Source organism: Benincasa hispida, chromosome 1 (genome assembly GCF_027475165.1).
Source record: "Benincasa hispida cultivar pf3 chromosome 1, pf3_genome.v1.1, whole genome shotgun sequence".
Taxonomy (NCBI): Eukaryota; Viridiplantae; Streptophyta; class Magnoliopsida; order Cucurbitales; family Cucurbitaceae; genus Benincasa; species Benincasa hispida.
Genome location: NC_143478.1, coordinates 78,723,750 through 78,742,561, shown reverse-complemented (window position 1 = coordinate 78,742,561; position 18,812 = coordinate 78,723,750). Strand labels below are relative to the sequence as shown.

Sequence of the window (18,812 nt, the reverse complement as noted above, 5' to 3'; positions counted from 1 at the left end):
TGTTACTCCATAACTTTTTTACTTAAAGGTTTCATCGATTTAGGTTTTCTTGTGGTTTCTTTAACAAGCTACTGCTTTTGCTATAACTTTACGATTAGGATTTGATTTAAAATAAACCAATCTCTTTCTATTTTTTCCTATTTTGAAATTTAAATTTATTTTTAATATAAAAAATTAGATTTTGATAACTACTCCACAAATTGATTTAAAATAAACCAATCTCTTCCTCATTTTTCTCTCCTAATGATTCTTCTCAGCTATTTGTTTTTATTTGATTTAACCACTTTTCAAAAGTATTTAGAATTAATCAATATTTAATTTATTTATCACCATTTGGATTTAATTTATGATATATCTTTAGATTTTATATTATTTTATTCATTTTTTTTATTATTCTAAATTTAGATTAAATTTTTTATTTTAATTAGGATTTTATAGAATATTTTATACATATTATCATCTTATTATATTATTATATCATTAATTTGTCTTTTTGACAAACATATAAGTATTAACGTTTGCAATCTTACTGTTTTTGCTACAGTGTAATTATTGAAGCTTATGAAAACAGAATTATGAATATAGTGTAATTGTAAATAAACGAACTCCCTTTCTGATTTTTCTCCCCGAATTATATTTGAATTTATATTTTATTATCAAATTAGATTTTATCTAACTACTTATCGATTTTTTTAATCAGAATAAACAAAAACTTATTGTTTTTCCTCTCCAATTTATATATATATATTTTTTTTATTATCAAATTTGATTATATCCAACTAAGTTTTGATTTGTTTATATATTTGTTACAAATTTAATTGTATCTAAATATTTTTATTATTATTATTTTGTACGTATTGTTATCAAATTAATTTGATCTTTTTTTTTCTTTATATTTTTTATGTTATCAAGTTTTCATATACAAACATGTAAAAATGACTTGTGGAACCTAAAAAGAAACATATAAATGAGAATTAAATTTTAAATATTTGAAACGGGTGTGTATATATATTTTTTCCAGTTTATTACTATTACTAATATTAATATTAATAGTATTATTGTTATTAGTATTCTCTTCTTCTAATTATTATTATCATAATTATTATTTTTTTTTATTAAAAAAAGATAATAAAAAACCCTAAATCTCATCTTCTTCATCTTCTTCACTTAGCCGCTCCCAAAATCTCATTTTCTCCTTTGCAATCTCATATCTTCGATAATTGATTCAGCAACTCTTTCTTGAATTCCATCATCTTGGCTAGCTTTTAATGACCATCCTCACCAGGTTGTCGATCTTTTTTCGCTTGCACACATGTTTTTTTTGCTTTTGTTTCTACTTTGAATAACATTTTCAACAATGACGTTTTGGAATTGGTAGGGTTTAAAGTTGGCTTTCAAGATCCAATGAGCAAAATGATCACATGGAATGAAGATGATGAAACTCCCGGGTTTGATGTCAAATGCAATCATACTTTCAATGGTCATATCGTCATGAAGTTGCAATTCCTTAACATATTCACTTGCCAATAATAACTTTACTAGTAAAATCAACTTTGCTCTTTCTCACCTTGGAGGAAGTCCATTGTTGTATACATCCTAATGACTCCCATCGACGGCTAGTCATCTCCCTTGCATAAAGGACCATATTGAGTGATTTTTAATTTTGCTTTCGGAATGTTTAGATACTATGTATTTGTGGTTCTAGAATGTCTAATGTGTATTTTGTTGTTTTAGGTATATAAATTCATTTTGTTATTTTTATAATTTTGAAACTTTTTTAGCATTTTTTCAAATAAAACTTTAAAATTTGTTGTTTTTCTTGTTAGCCCATAGTCAAGTACATTTTTTTATTTGACTATTTATCGTTTTAAGGGAATATTTTGATTTTGAAATTTTGTGAGATTTTGTGGGATTTTATGTTTAACTTAAAATTTTGGTTGCTAAGAAAATTGACGTAAGTTAAGAATTGAAAATTTTAGAGAAAAATAAAAGTATCTATATGAAAAAAAATGAGGATATCTGTATAATTTGTTTTAAAATTGGTTTTTTTCGAACATAAAAAAACTTCTAACAAATTCATCATCATATCAAATGTAGAAGCATTTTTAAACAATTTTTTTTTAAAAAAAATTTAAAGTTGTTTTTGCAACAAGGTACTAATAGTTTTTGTTCATATACTAATAGGGATGTTTTATTTAAATATTGTGGTTTGAAAAACTATTTAGTAAAATAGAGTTGTTTTTAAAGTATTTAGAGATTTGTGGTTGTTTTTAAGATTTTGAGGTGGGAAAAAAGGTTAAAAATTATGTTGAGAGTTAAATCCTTACCTAAAAATAATTAAAGCACAAGTCGAGGGTTAAACCCTCAACCTAATTAAAACACATGTCGAGGGTTCAACCCTCTACAACCTTCAGCTTTCTGCATGTAAAATTTTCAATACGACACACAGAATCGTCCCATCGTCAGGTGAGTCGTTAGGCGCTAGGCGCTTTTAATCTTCCTAATGCTTGCCTCTATTTCATCCTTTAATTCCCAATGATCAGCCTGACATGCTTATTAATCTGTGGTTCGAGTTTTCAAAACTTGACCTATAACCTTTTATACCCCACGTTCAGCTTCTCAAATCACAAATCACAATTTCCCTCTGCCTTCCATTGATCTTTGCATTCGTTGACAGGGATGTCACTCAAAACTTCCCTCTGCCTTCCATTGATCTTTGCATTCGTTGACAGGGATGTCACTCAAAACTACATCAACTGGTATAATAATATCACAAGGTGCTACATTACTCATCCGGGAACAGTTGTGGGTCATCTGATAAATAAATGAATATTATCTAATTATTTTTAATTTAAATTTATTTTAAATATTATCTAATTATTTTATAATTCACAGAGATCGAACAATAATAGACTCCGTGATATTGCGAATGATCTGAACCAGGTTCTTGCTATATGCAGTGACAATCAGAGGAGATAAGTTATATGTACGATATACCTATTCGAACCAGGAATAGGTCCTCCTACATGTAGAGGACCTCTTCGAGAAGAAGAAGATGAGTTCAATGAGGTTGCCCACAATGTGGAAGAATTGTCCCTATGATGCAAACGTAAAGTCAAACTGATTATGTTAATCCGATGATGATGTTAACATTTGGTTGATTCAGAGGCTGATCCATCGTCTTCATACGTACATGGACATGGTCGCAGTCGTGGACAACATAATGAATATTTATATTATGAGTCTGGAGAGGTACCAGAATAACATCAAGAGGAACTAGAGCAACCTCAAGTTCGAATTCGACGACGACAACCAGCTCGAAATCGACGACGTCCACACTTGTGGGACATATTGATTTTTTTAATTATTTTTATATAAATGATATAATAGTTGATGAATATTTTAATTTACACTTTATTATTTTTAAATTATGGAAGAAAACGTGAATGAGATATTATTTTATATGATATTTATGAAAGTTAAAGTTAAGAAGATGGTGATAAAAAATAATAACAAAGTGAGTGAAGTGGAATATAATAAATAATAAAATAAAAAAGGGAGGTGTAATATTAAAATAATAAAATGAAAAATAAAAAAAAAATGGATGGAAGTCGAGTCTTCAAAATTCGACTTAGGCTTGTCGAATTTTGAAGACTCGACATCCTTTGTCGAGTTTACAAAACTCGACACACTAAATAAAAAAAAGTACAATATTTTTCTAAATTGTTTTGAAACAACAATATTTTTATAAATAGTTTTAAAAACCACAATATTATTCTAATTTTACCTACTAATGGTGAATGAATTTTTATACTTTTATTTTATGTTAAGGGTATTTTTTAAACTTTTAAAAGTTTAAGGGTATTTTTTATACAAAATTTTAATGTTGTCATCCAACACTAACGATATACACAATTTTTTAACTATTTTTTAAAGTTTAGGATATTTTTTAAAACTTTTGAAAGTTGAGAAATATTTTTTACCCAAAGTACAAAGTTTATAGACATTTTTATAATTTAATCAACATATGTCAAAAATTATAAAAAAGAAAATTTTATCACGTAGCATTTTGTGATTTAACATTTAAATAGCAAGGGTGAAATTAGAAGGAATGACCAATTCTAAACCATGTTTTTAAAAGTAAACAAAAATTAAGGTTCGTTTGGTAACAATTTAATTTTTTATTTTTTTATTTGAAAATTAAGTTTATAGATACTATTTTCACCTTCAAATTTCTTCCTTTGTTATCTACTTTTTGTCAATAATTTGAAAAATCAAACTAAATTTTGAAAACTAAAAATGGTAGCTTTTAAAAACTTGTTCTTGTTTTTAGCATTTGGCTAATAATTCTACTATGAACTTAAAAATATTCAACTCATTTATTGAGAAGAAATAGGATTAATTTTAAAAAACTAAAAGTAAAAAACGAAATATTTACCAAACATGACTAAAAAATTGAGATGTCATTTTTTTCTTTTTTCTTTTTTTAAGTTTCAGATTCACCTGGCTTTTTACTATTTTTTCAATTTTAACCTTTGTTGCACTTCACACTGATCCCTACTTATATGCAACTGCATTTTTTCAATTATATGTATATTTTCTTTTAAAAACTCTTTGCAATTTAAGGTTGTTAGTTTTGATATATTACATTTTTTTAATTAGCTGTCATTTAAAGTTTTACATTTCAATTTAAGGTTATTAGTTTTGATTTTTTCCCAAGTTTAAAAGGTTACTCTGAGATTTTCTTCTCCTCCTGCTTTGGCCAACGCTGACTACAGTCATCAAGAAATTTACATTCTGAAATTCAAAATAGTGATTAAGCCTTTTTTTTTTTTTTTTTTTTTTTTTGATAAGGGAGATCAGAAGAAGAGTGCTGAAGCTTAAGGATAAGGATATGGGAGAAAAAAATCTGAAAATTTTCCCCATTTTCTTTTCCAAGTTACCTTTTTTTAGTACAATATTTACGGGATGGAGGATTGAACCTCCGACCTCTAAGGTCGAAACACATCAATACTACTAAGTCAAGCTCGCATTGGTCCAAATTACTCTTCAGATGTCTTTTTTTTATTAGTGTTTCTAATGTAATATGCAAGATATTTTTTGTCGGGTATGCATAATCTTTTTAGGAAATTTTTTAGAACATCTACGAACACCTTTTACAAAACGAAAGTCAGATTTTTTTTTTTTTTTTTTTTTTTGTAATATTTGCAATTTTGGAAAAGTTGATGCTAAATTTACAAATTTTATGATATTTTGTTTATTTTTGTCATTCTTGTAGCCCCACTATGAAATGTGCTGAACACATTTGAAAAAAACATAATAAAAAAGATAAAACAGAGTAAGATATTTTCATTTATGATTTTATATGTTAAAGTAAAATGAAATGGGACATTATACAACTTTAAAAGGATCAAATGTGAAAGGATGGCGAGATTTGTATAGATTTGATAATATGTGAGGTAGGAGCCTTCAACTTTTGACCTCGGGTTTTATAGTAAAAACTTTATGCTCATGTTGCCAAAGAGATTTGTTTCGTTGTTAATGAATGTGTATCATCTAAATGCTACTTTACAAATCTTGTATTAATGAGAAGAAAAAAGTGGAAAAAGATGTCAATATAGTATATACCAATGCATTCCATTCTCGGGATGTGAAAAATACAAGACAATAAGGGTGTATTTGATGGCCTATAATGGAATGGAATTATAATGCAGTCTAATAAAAACCCATGTTTGAATTGGATGTTATGAGTCCCATTTATAATACAAACTCATTCCGTTCTGACAGTTTTCAATCTAACCCTCTTTCTCATCGTTCTCATGCTTCATAATCTCATTTTCGTTTTGTTTTCGATTATTCACGCTTTCCAACACTCTTTTGATTCTCAATAATCCTAATTACATTCCAACTCTCCAAACATATCCTAACAAACTTGTGAAAACGTCCATTATAAGAAAAGTAAAATTGATATAATTAAAATGTGGGAGAAGATGTGATATGAATAACAACTTCACAGTACATATCATAAGCAACATCAAGTTTCTTCTTTTTCTTTTTTTTTTTTTTTTTTTTTTTTTTAAACTTCCTGCCTCCAATACATGAGACTGGCAGGGCAACTTAACTTTATCTAAATGTAATGAACCTCATACATCAATAATAGTAAAACAGGATTACAAATAATTCAAACTCTCCCGAAACCTTGAAGGCCTTTCAGGCCAATTGTTTTCCTCAACTGCAATGAACCTACCAATTAGCACCAGTTAAAGTGATCTTAACTCAACGATAAATAACATGTATTCCTTTTCTGAGATTGGAGATTCAAATCCTCCTTTCCCCTCTTGTAAAAAGAATAATAATAATCATAGAAGAAATTTAATATTTCCTATTTGATGCCTTTGTCTTCTACAACACTGACTCCAACCTTCCTAGAATCTAACAATCTATGCAAAAGTCTACTTTTCTCCCAATAAATATTAAAGAACCCCGGTTCTAGTTTAAACCTCTTATCCATTTCCTCTACTGAAAGGTTTCTCCCTTTTCTCAATGTCCATCCTTCTGCAATGCTACCTCAAATGTTTCTACTCCATGCTTTGTTGAATCTTTCAAGTCTGAGCTCAACCAGAAACAAGTTATCTGTTCCCATCCACATAATTAAGATTCAACCTGAGAAGTTTCAATGAATACTTCAATACAATTCCAATAGAGAGTACATAATTAGCAAGTCAAACATAAAGATCTAAATATAATGAACCTAAGCCATCAATAGTGAATAGGATTACCAAATAATTATTCTTAGAATACTTCAAGCGTCTTCAGGTATCAGATTTCTGACCAATTTCAAGGGCAGATGTGGAACCGTTGGACAGAGAAGAAAACTGAAGGACAAGTAGCTCTTCTTTGCTATACTTCAACCTCTGATCTATTGGATAAAGGGGAAGAAAGAAAGAAAGAAAGAAAGAAAGAAGTCAAATAACCTCGTGAACAGTAACCTACTTAGAATCAAGGATTAGATATTGACATCTCTTGCACTATTTTCCATAATTTTATACTTAAATTGAATGTTCTAAATCAACATTAACCAGACATCAAATTTTCACCATAAAAGAAAATATGTTTAAATCTGTTCTTTTGCCAATAACATAGAGCAAATATATCAGTATGTATGAATGCATGATATATATGACTGAGAAATAATCCAAGTTTCTATTGCGTTCTAGTTTGAAATAAAATCATACCATGTATTATTTCTCTGAGTTACATACCTACAAAATATGGTGACATGCCCGTAGATCTGCTCCTGTGGTTCAGTTGTAATTTCTTTGCAGTAGAATGAGTTGAAGGCCGATCAGAGGAAGTTGGATCAGATGAGAAGTGAAAAAGTTCGTGTCTAACTTCAATTTGTGGAAACCTTCTGTGAAATCCTGAAAGACCACCCTCAGTTAAGAGCCAACAACCTCTCAAGTCGATTGTTTGTAAAGTTGCCACAGGCTTCAGTGTATCAAATGCCTGATTGGTCAAAACTGCATCACGAATGCTGAGAGTTTTCAGCTTGGGCAAAATTGACAAGTAATTCAATGCCATGTCTGTAAATGAGGGACTTCTAAGCATCAAGTGACTCAGTTTTCGAAATCTTGATAATGGGCATAGAGATTCATCATCAACATGAGTATGCTCCAGATTCAACACTTCTAAACAATCAAGGTTTTGCAACTCTGTCAATGAGAGAAATTTGGTTTCCTCTGTAGCTGATCGGTGTATATAACCTGGAATTTACAGAACAAAAAAATAAAAAAATTAGAAGACGGCGAACTTCTCAGATGGTTTATAGAACCATGGTGAAAAGTATCAGCGACAATAGGTGTCATAGTTTCCCAGTTGTTTTTCCCATTTCCCCTATCCTGGGAGAGTAGTTTCCGAACAAATTTTGTTCTGTTCCTATCTAATAGCACGGGCTAAATATTTTCCAATAGTATTCAGTTTTTGTGATGCTAATAGAATTAAATGCATCGGATGACGAAACCACCCATATAAAACCTGCACATGGTTACTGTGGGCTGCCATTAAGATGTAACATTACCTTCCCCCCAGAAGCATAAAAGGATTCAGCATCATACTGAAAGGGGGTGCAAAATAAGAATGCCAATGGAGTTGATGTGTGTTTAACATACACGAAATGGAGCAAGGGGAAAATGCAGCATATATGAACTGACTAAATACACTCAAAACATTTTTTGTAGAACAAAAGCAATACCTTTGATGTCTGTTTCACTGAGGTCAATACACTTCAAGGAAGGCATCGTAGTCAGATATGATAGGACAAGATCATCAACCATTGTATGAGATAGTGATAAAGTTTCCAGATTGGATACTTTTCCAGCTAAAGTCCCAATTCCAGAAGAGCTGACTGCTGTGCAGCTGAGGTTTAGATATTTCAAATTTTCTCCAACAGACGCAATTAATCCAACTGAATTGTCTCCAATGGTAGTAGAGCTAAGGTCTAAATGTTCTATTGCTTTCATATGAGATAAGAAGCAGAATCTGTGAAGAGAAGCGTTTGAAAAGTCCAGATAATATAGGACATTTATTCCAACAAATGCCAGATCTTCAGTCTCATTTGAAAGTGTAGCTCCAGAGGCAATAAGCTTTCTTAGAGGAACTTTAGCACCAGGCCCTTTAAGTGTAGAGTCAATAATGCAGTTACTCATGTTCAGACACTCTAGGTGAGGCAGGTTCGGGAACTTGGTGACACTAGTCCAAGCTATATTCAGGAAGCTCAACTTTGGAAACATTTGAAGAACATCAGATCCACTGTTAGATATTTTACTACCCCAAAGGTCAAGGTATTGTAATTTTGTAAGCACCTAAAGAGAGTGGGACAGAAACCGAGGAATAAAATTAAAATTATTTAAGTAAAAAATATGAACTGCAAAGAAAGGCAATAAAATTTTATAGATTCAACAATAAATAAACAGAATTTACTCGGAAAATAAATAGTCAGTTTGAGTTTAAGTGAAGAAATAACAATCCAATTATCTGTATACTAGATTACTAGATTGTTATTGAAGCTATTATGCTATCAAATCATCAACAGCAAGTGGAACAAAAGGTCATTAAAAAAACATATCTCGAGTGTCCTATATCATTCACAAATCCAATAGTGGTGCAACACATTATCTGTAAAGGTTTACACTAAGTCAAATAGGACCAATGGACAATCAAAATATCCAGAATTATTTGATGGTGTAAGCGTGCAAGTGAAGGAAGAGAATGTCTATGTGTTAGCATAGCAAGAAACATAAGGTGTGAACCATGCAGCCGCAGGTCCACGAACAAAAGATATTCGATTCAAAGTAAGACTTGTTGACAAATTGTCTCAATTAAAAAGGAGAGAAGAAATACCTGAAGAGAGCTCAGGGCCTGATCGGTGACAGGTAGACCACCCAAGTCCAAGAACACCAATGTTTTTAACGAAGAAAGGAGTGTAACTCCATGTGCAGTGATACCAGTCTCGGCAATGCATAGCTTTTCCAAGGTTGGTATGGACAAAAGATGCCTAATTCCAGCATCGGTAACTTTCAAACATCTAGAAATGTTCAACTCCCTTAAAGTTGTCATCCCTATATACAAGCATAGGACATAACTATCAAACTTAACTGAATTGCAGCCAGTTAAATTTAGATGGACTGGTTAATGTCCAAAGTTGATAAAGGGAATAAAGATATTATAAAATGTATTCTTTTAATGGAAAATAAACACAACATTTTCAGGGTTCAATAAGTCCAGTCCAGTGGATCATAAACTACAATAGGCTATAATCATTTCGACATAACCTTCTGTGACAGACAATTCAGCCTTCAAACTCACATTTGTATCATTCTTTATTACATACCTGAAATAGTCCAGATACCAGAACTAGAAAGCCTGTGGCAATTGGAAACGTTCAATGATTGCAAGTAACAAAATGACCCTAAGTAGGCCATCCATTCTGAATCAACAGCATTTTCACCACTTAGATCGACCACCTCTATGGTATATTTGAAAACTCTGCATTAAAACATCTAAGTTCAGCAGAATGTTAGTGAAAAACTAAGGTAATTTGATAAGGCCACTCAACATACTGGTGAAAAACAGTGAGAAAGAAAGAACGTAAACTTAATCGGCACTCCCAAAAGTATTTCACCTAGCAAAATTGAAGAATAACGTTTTGATACGCAACAATGGAGGGAAAAAGGAAAGGAATACCAAAAGCATAAGCTGTAGTCACCTCATTATCTACGTTTTAAAAGCCAGTCAATACCAAATTGAGGTCGACTGTCAGCATCTCAATCAAGAATTAAACTGAACTTGATCACAACTAAGTAAGCTATAATTCTATTATAAAGTATCAAGCAACAGGATCGTTTCGACATAAACATCACAAACTCGAGGATAAAAGCGACAGGATTCAATTTGATGATAAGAAAGGCAGATTAATCACTCCACTTACCAAATCAAACCAGAATTCATAAAAAATTCAAGCATTTCTATCCAATATAGAAGTTTTACGTTTTAATGATTGTACGACTGGACGAAACGAGAGCCAAAAAGTTTGCAATCCGCTGTTCAACAGAGATATTTCTCGATTTGGATTTTGGACCAAAAAAACAAGAGGAAACATACTCGAGAAGAGATGGATAGAGGAAACGACGAGCATGTAGACGGCGAAGGAGAGCATCGGCGAGATGAGAGGGCAAGCGCTCAAGGCTCCGCTTCTGCCTCCGCCATTTCTCGACGCTGTCCTTGCTCCGACAGGCCGAATCGATGCAGAGTTCCACCAGATGATTCTCCATTTTTTAGATTGATCTCAGTATTGCGTTTGATCGGAGATTGGCTGTTGTTGTGTCTTCTTCGTTCCCAATCGTTGAATTTGGCAGGCGTGGAAAATTTCACGAAAATTTCACAAAAGATCCAAAACCCAACAATTTTTCTACCCATGGTCTATTTCTAAAAACTTTTCTAGCACTGACATTTTTCTCATGCGAAATATCAAAATTATTCCTAATTTTTAAAAAGTCACCATAACGTCACATTTCTTCCTTCTACGATTTCTTTAGCCCTTCATTCAATGTGCATTCAATACACCACCAACATTCCACCAAAACATTTATTCCCAACTAATATTCTAAAGAGAATGGAACGTCTCTCTCACTATTCACTTTCTGTCGTCAAATTCCCCACAAATTTCTCTCATTGTTCTCTCGTAGCTTTCTCTCAAAGTTTCAGCTCAACATCTTCAGATTCTCTAGTAGCTTTCTCTTGTAGCTTTCATTGTCGGATTCTATTCACATTTCTTCTTCCTTCAACGGTTTCTTTAGCCCTTCATTCAATGTACAATTTCTTCTCTCAGATCGCTTTCATAATAAGTGTCGTTTAGTAAATTATAAACGATCGTGTAGTAATTTATACACGGTCGTTTAGTAATTTATACACGATCACTTAGTAACTTATACACGATCGTTCACTTATCAATGATTTGTATATCCAATTGTAGATCAATGGCGCTACTTCGCATCTTTGTATGATTTAGTGGGGATTGAGATTAGTCCGGAAGAAATTATGTTGATGATCATATGAAAGGTCTGAAAGTCAGAAATGATATAACAGTCAGTGAATTAATGAGTATGATACACCAACAACTGAATATCGATCTGGATATGTTTGGTATACACATCAATGTTGTTACAATCTATTGGTCCTGACTTCCCCAATTGACATAGTCGAAGATGAAGATCTTAGCTTCTTTGTAAAAGGCAGTGAGGCATCCCGGATGCCATTATTTGTATCAGTTACACTTGCTAACAGTCATGGAGTACACCAGCATTGCAATCCAACGGGTCAACCCAATCCAATTCATGCCATGTCTTCGATTGATGATCATATTGAGCCATGTAACTTGGGGGATGACCGAAGTGAAGCTTGGTTTGGTCGGAACAGTGAACCCAGATGTACTTCACAATTCAATACTGGACATGGATATGGACAAACTTCTTCAACACCTAACATCCATGTTCCAACCCCACCTGCTCATATTCCATCGGTTGTGATGCCTTCGGTTCTAATGCATTCCACCATTCCAACCGAACCATTTATTGATATACCTGAACCATCAGAGGGCCTATCGTGTGACAACCTCGTCACAATATCTCATGACAGTCTGAATGACGAGGATATAAAGATCGGTCAAATTTTCTTTTCGAAATATGACTTGTCAGTTAAATTATCGATGCTTGCAATAAGAAAAAACTTTGATTACCGCGTAAAAAAGTCAACGAAGAGCTTGCTAACTGTCCGGTGTTCAGTGGAGGAATGCAAATGGAGGGTCCGCGCGAAAAAAATGAAAGAAAGTGATTCCTTCAAAGTGACCAAATATCCCAACGAACATACATGTTCTCTTGAAATGAGAACTGGTAATCATCGACAAACAAAAAGTTGGGTTATTGAACACTTAATAAAGTCCAAATATGAACGAGTTGGCCGAACCTACCGCTCAAATTGAGGACATTTGACGAGAATATGGAGTCAACATTACCTACAAACGGGCTTATCGCGCTAGCAAGTACGGATTGGTGTATGCATGAGGGTTGCCAGAAGGATCATATGTTGTTGTTAGGACATACAGCGAGGCACTTAAGCTTGCAAATCCAGGTACCATGTTTGAGGTTGAAGTAAAAGACAGACAATACTTTAAGTACGTCTTCATGGCACTTTGTCCGTGTATCAATGGTTTTCTAAATTGCATCTGCCCAGTAATCGTTGTTGATGGGAGCCATTTGCATGAGAAATACAAAGGTATGTTGTTAATAGCAACATATATCGATGGAAATAACAACATATATCCTATCGCCTTCAGTATTGTAGATGGTGAGAACGATGCATCATGGACTTGGTTCATGGATATTTGGGGGGGTTGGTTGATCTTCGTTCACGGACATGTACATGTATAGAGTTTAATTGCCTCGAGATCCCATGCTCCCATGCAATATTTGCAATGACCTTAAAAAATATTAATGTTCAAACATTATGTGCAAAATGGTTTACAGTTGAGTGTGTGCTTGCTGCTTACACCGAACCAATTTTCCCAGTTGGACACAGTCAAGAATGGGTTAGAGATTTTGAACCAATTCTATCACTGCAAAAGGTAGTAAGTGTAGGTCGACGTCAAACCATCAGGATACCTTCAATTGGAGAGGAGCCACGATAAATATACAGGTGTACACGATGTGGTCAAACAGAACATAATAAGAAAATGTTCAGAAAAACGTTGATAACACCTGGCACTGGCCCATCTAGACTAAACAATATGTTATTTTCGCTTTTGCTTCGATTTTTTTGTACAACACCAATTATTATGTACAAATTTACCTTATACAATATGTAATTTTAGCACTAATTATATTATGTACAACACCAATTGTACTGTACAATATGTAATTTTAGCAAAAATTTATTTAAACAATCGCTTAGTTATTTATTTGCTTAGTTAAATGTACAACACCAATTGTATTCTACAAATTTAGCACAAATTTATCTAAACGAAAACTAAATGATCGCGTAACAGTTAGCTAAACGATCGCTTAGTATTATCTAAATGATCACATAACAAAACCTAAGTGATAACTTAGTATTAGCCAAACGATCTCCTTATAAATTGCTACACGATCGCATAATGGATATTTAAACGATTGCGTAACAGTTAGCTAAATGATCGCTTAGTATTATCTAAACGATTGCATAACAAAACCTAAATGATCGCTTAGTATTAGCCAAACAATCGCATAATGGATATCCAAACGATCGCAAAACTGTTAGCTAAATGATCGCTTAGTATTCTCTAAGCGATCATTTAATAAAAACTATAGTGGATAGCTAAACGATTGCTTCGTATTCTCTACACGATCACATAACAAAACCTAAATGATCGTACAACAAAAACTAAAGGATCGCGTAACAAAAGCCAAACGATTGCATAATGGATATCTAAACAATTGGGAACAGTTAGCTAAATGATCGCTTAGTATTCTCTAAACGATCGTTTCATAAAAACTATAATGCATAGCTAAACGATCGTTTAATAAAAACTATAATGGATAACTAAACGATCGCTTAGTATTCTCTCTGATTGCTTAGTAATATCTATCTGATCGCTTAGTAATATCTATTCCATCGCTTAGTAATATTTAAATGCTCGCTTAAAGTATTCGTAAAGACGCGTTCACCGTGCAGTCTAAAGGCTTTTTAAAAACTGGGGGTAATTTTGAAATTTCGCATGAGGAAAAAGTCAGTGGTGGAAAAGTTTTTAGGAAGAGGTCATTAGTAGAAAAGTTTTTGGGTTTCGAGTCATTTCGTGAAATTTGATCGGATTGTTATTATTAAGCAATCGGATAAATATTACTAAGCGATCGGATAGATATTATTAAGCGATCGTTTAGCTAAATGTTACGCGATCGTTTAGATATCAATTATACGATCGTTTGGCTAACTGTTACACGATCATTTTGTTTTTGTTATACGATTGTTTTGGTTTTGTTATGCGATCGTGTAGAGAATACTAAGTGATCGTTTAGCTATCCACTATACGATCGTTGAGATATCTATTATGCGATCGTATAGTTTTTGTTAAAAAAATCGTTTAGAGAATACTAAGCAATCGTTTAGCTAACTGTTACGCGATCGTTTAAAATGATCGTTTAGATATCCATTATGCGATCGTTTGGCTAATACTAAACAAACAGGTTTTGTTATACGATCGTTTAGATAATACTAAGCGATCGTTTAGTTAACTGTTACACGATCATTTAGTTTTCGTTTAGATAAATTTGTGCTACATTTATAGAATAAATTTGGTGTTGTACATCTAACTAAGCAAATAAATAACTAAGCGATCGTTTAGATAAATTTGTGCTAAAATTACATATTGTACAATATAATTGGTGTTGTACAAAATATAATTTGTGCTAAAATTACATATTGTATAGTGTAAATTTATACAGTATAGTTGGTGCTAAAATTACATATTGTATAGTATAATTGGTATTATATAGAAAAATTGAAGCGAAAGCAAAAATCACATATTGTTTAGTCTATATGGGTCAGTGCCAGGTGTTATCAACGTTTGTCTGCACATTTTCTTGTTATGTTCTGTCTGACCATATCATGTACACCTGTGTATTTGTCGTGGCTCCTCTCCAATTGAAGGTATCCTGACGGTTTGACGTCAACCTACACTTACCACCTTTTGTGGTGGTAGAATTGATTCAAAATCTTCAACCCATTCTTGACTGTGTTCGACTGGGAAGATTGGTTCAACGTAAGCAGCAAGCACACGTTCAACTGTAAACTATTTTGCACATAATGTTTGAACATTAATGTTTCTCAGGGTCACTGCAGATATTGCATGGGAGTATAGGATCTCAAGGTAATCAACTCCATACACGTACATGTCCGTGAACGAAGATCAACCAACCTCCCTAAATATCCATTGTCCACATTAATTATATGCATATCCACCGGAGAAACACGATATGTTCTAGACATCAATTCTGATTCCTTAAGAATACTCATTGCGTAATCAGTTACAATATTTGTGCATGTCATTGCGTGTGTACGTCGGATATAGAACCAACCTTGTAGCCACTCGCGGATATGCTCTAATAGCTTTATTATTGGTAGTTCTCGGGCATCTTTCAACACTCCATTGAGGCATTCTACTATATTTGTCGCCATCCCGTCATACCTACAATGGACTTGATAAACCCTTTCCCACCATTGTAATCCAACCTCCTCAAGATAGGCCATCACACTAGGATATTTAATGGAGCTTAGCCCAATACATTTAAAAGTCAGACATTCTATATGTTTTCGCCGCTAGGTAGAAATGTGGGATTATGTCCTTATTCTTAAACCTATCCACTAAATTGTTCCAAATATGGTATATACACATGGCATAAAATGCATTAGGGAATATCCTTGTAACCTCCTTTGCATACACCAATCCATACTCTCTAGCGCGATAAGTCCGTCGTAGGTAATGTTCACTCCATATTCTCGTCGAACGTCCTCAATGATATCTCTTGGGCGGTAGGTTTGACCAACTTGTTCGTATTGGACTTTATTAAGTGTCCAATAACCCAACTTTTTGCTTGTCGATGATTATCAGTTCTCATTTCAAGAGAACGTGTATGTTCGCTGGGATATTTGGTTACTTTGAAGGAATCACTTCAAGAGAACATGTATAAATTACTACACGATTGTTTATAATTTACTATACGATCGTGTATAATTTACTAAACGATCATATAGTAAATTATAAATGATCGTTTAGTAATATATGCAATGAGTATAATTATACATGATCGTTTAGTAATATATGCAATGAGTATAATTTACTACATGTATCATTTACTACACGATCGTTTAGTAAATTATACACGATCGTTTAGCATTAAATTACTACACGATCGTTTATAATTTACTACATGATCGTTTATAATTTACTAAACGATTGTGTTGTAATTTATGAACGATCGTGTAGTAATTTATAAACGATCGCATAGTAAACGATTCCTTATATTACTCATTGCATATATTACTAAACGATCATTTATAATTTACTAAACTATTGTGTATAAATTACTACACAATCGTTTATAACTTACTAAACGATCGTGTATAAATTACTACACAATCGTTTATAATTTACTAAACGATCGTGTATAATTTACTACACGATCATTTATACATAATAGTATAGTAAATTATAAACGATCGTGTAGTAATTTAATGCTAAACAACACTTATTATGAAAGCGATCTAAGAGAAGAAATCGTACATTGAATGAAGGGCTGAAGAAATTGTTGAAGGAAGAAGAAATGCGAACTAAATCCGATGTTGAAAGCTACAAGAGAAAGCGACGAAAGAATTCGAAGATGTTAGGCTGAAACTCTGAGAGAAAGCTACGAGAGAACAATGAGAGAATCTCGTGGGGAATCGACGACAGAAAGTGAATAATGAGAGAAACGTTCCATTCTCTTTAGAATATTAGTTGGGAATAAATGTTTTGGTAGAATGTTGGTGGTGTATTGAATGTACATTGAATGAAGAGCTAAAGAAATCGTAGAAGGAAGAAGAAATGTGATGCAGTCTAAAGGCTTTTTAAAAACTAGGGGTAATTTTGATATTTCGCATAGGAAAAAGGTCAGTGGTAGAAAAGTTTATAGGAAGCAGTCATTGGTAGAAAAGTTTTTGAGTTTTGGGTCATTTTGTAAAATTTTCCTTGCTTCATCCATGGAAGGAACCGGGAAATTTGTTCGGTTTCCCAATCGAGATTTGGTCCATCTGTCAAATTTTGGTATTCTGATGATGTCAGCCACGTGAAAATGTCCATTTAATCCTCAACACGCTTGTTGTCATACATGCATCACAGATTCTCGCTCGATCATCTCGTTTTGGACTCATTCCTCTCATTGGAATACCCATAGCACACACTCGACTCAAATTCTCACGTATTCCGCTCATTAGACTTCTTCCTCTCGCGCCTTCTTCTCGTTCTTCTTCAGACAGAAATCGAACATTTTAAATCTCAATTTTCAATTGACTCCCTCATTTCTCTTGCTTCATCTTCTTTCCTCGTTTTTGCATCTCGTTCTTTACCAGATATCAATTTCCCACCAATTTTCATGTAACTAATAGTTGTTGTACGAATTTTCCAATACTTCGAAAAATAAAAAATTCTTTCAAATCAATTTAATGAAAAGTGTTGTGCAGGCTAAGTCCCACTAAGATAGCAAAACGTAAAATTGGTAAATCGAGTATCATTCGTTCTCTTTAAAAGAACTCATAACACATTCTCTCTATAAAAGTTCATAACATTCAGCTGCAAAGTTTTTCAAAAATACGAATTTGTAACGTTCTAATCATTGTTGAATCAACACATACAAGCAATTTCACACTCTAAGTAAGTATAAACATGCATTGTATTGTTTCTTATTTACTTAAATCGTACGAGTCCTGACAGGAACGATTTATTTGTGAGTTGGTACTATGCTGCTATAGATAGACAAGAGGATGAAATGAGGGTGAGGTTAGTCCAACGGAGGAAGGAAATATCGTGTCAGATATATAAACAAGAAAAATGAACAAGAGCAATGGTTAACGAAAGTAAGAAACAAGAGTTCTTAATAAGAGCAAGAGTGATAGTTAATAGCGTGTTTGATATAGTAAAATATTTCATTGTATTCGGACTTGTTGTAAGACATACATTTTTCGTAAACAACTAGTTCGCTCTCTATTTTTCTCTCCATTCTTCCTCTTGTTACTTCCTCTCAATGCTTACTCTCATTTCTTTATCTTCTTGTTATTTCTCGTATAATTTTCTTGTTTCTTCCTCTCGATCCTTCCTCTCACAAGCATACTGTAATCTAAAGTTTGACATCTTCTCTTGAACCAACACCCTTTTCATTGGAGATCAAGTAACCATATGCTCAAAAAATTTTAGACAGAAGATACCACAATTTAATGTATTGCGACCTTATATATCTTCTGTTTTTGCATGATAAACTTGCCATGGGTCATGATGTAAGCCCGGTTTCTTCTGATAGAGCTTGCAGAAGTAAGCCAATGATGACAATATATGTGTTCAAGGTGTCAACTTAGTGCAATATCGGTCATCAAGATGTACGATGGCATGTAGTCGTATAACAATATCCATCCTCTATTCACGTCAATCACGACCATAATCCAATGTTTATGTACGTTGATTGCACTATACACGTAGT

At 32.9% G+C, this 18,812-nt stretch overlaps 1 protein-coding gene across 5 annotated transcripts; it reads right to left on the bottom strand.

Moving 5' to 3' along the window:
* Window positions 1-5,947: 5,947 nt before the first annotated feature.
* LOC120068781 (Leucine-rich repeat (LRR) family protein) lies at window positions 5,948-10,968 on the bottom strand. 5 transcript variants are annotated; one of them, XR_016527103.1, is made up of 7 exons: window positions 10,660-10,959; window positions 9,890-10,044; window positions 9,400-9,617; window positions 8,252-8,861; window positions 7,263-7,763; window positions 6,780-6,914; window positions 5,948-6,663 (listed from the first exon to the last, which is right to left on the bottom strand). XR_016527103.1 is itself a non-coding variant. In XM_039020432.2 (7 exons), exons 1-6 carry the CDS (start codon window positions 10,827-10,829, stop codon window positions 6,813-6,815), a joined length of 1,761 nt encoding a protein of 586 aa, XP_038876360.1. In that variant the 5' UTR covers window positions 10,830-10,968; the 3' UTR covers window positions 5,948-6,663; window positions 6,780-6,812. The 5 variants fall into 5 exon arrangements, 3 of the variants coding, with proteins under 3 accessions (XP_038876360.1, XP_038876358.1, XP_038876365.1); XM_039020432.2 differs by having other exon boundaries at window positions 6,780-6,919; window positions 10,660-10,968; XM_039020430.2 differs by having other exon boundaries at window positions 6,780-6,919; window positions 10,546-10,959.
* Between the last annotated feature and the right edge of the window lie 7,844 nt (window positions 10,969-18,812).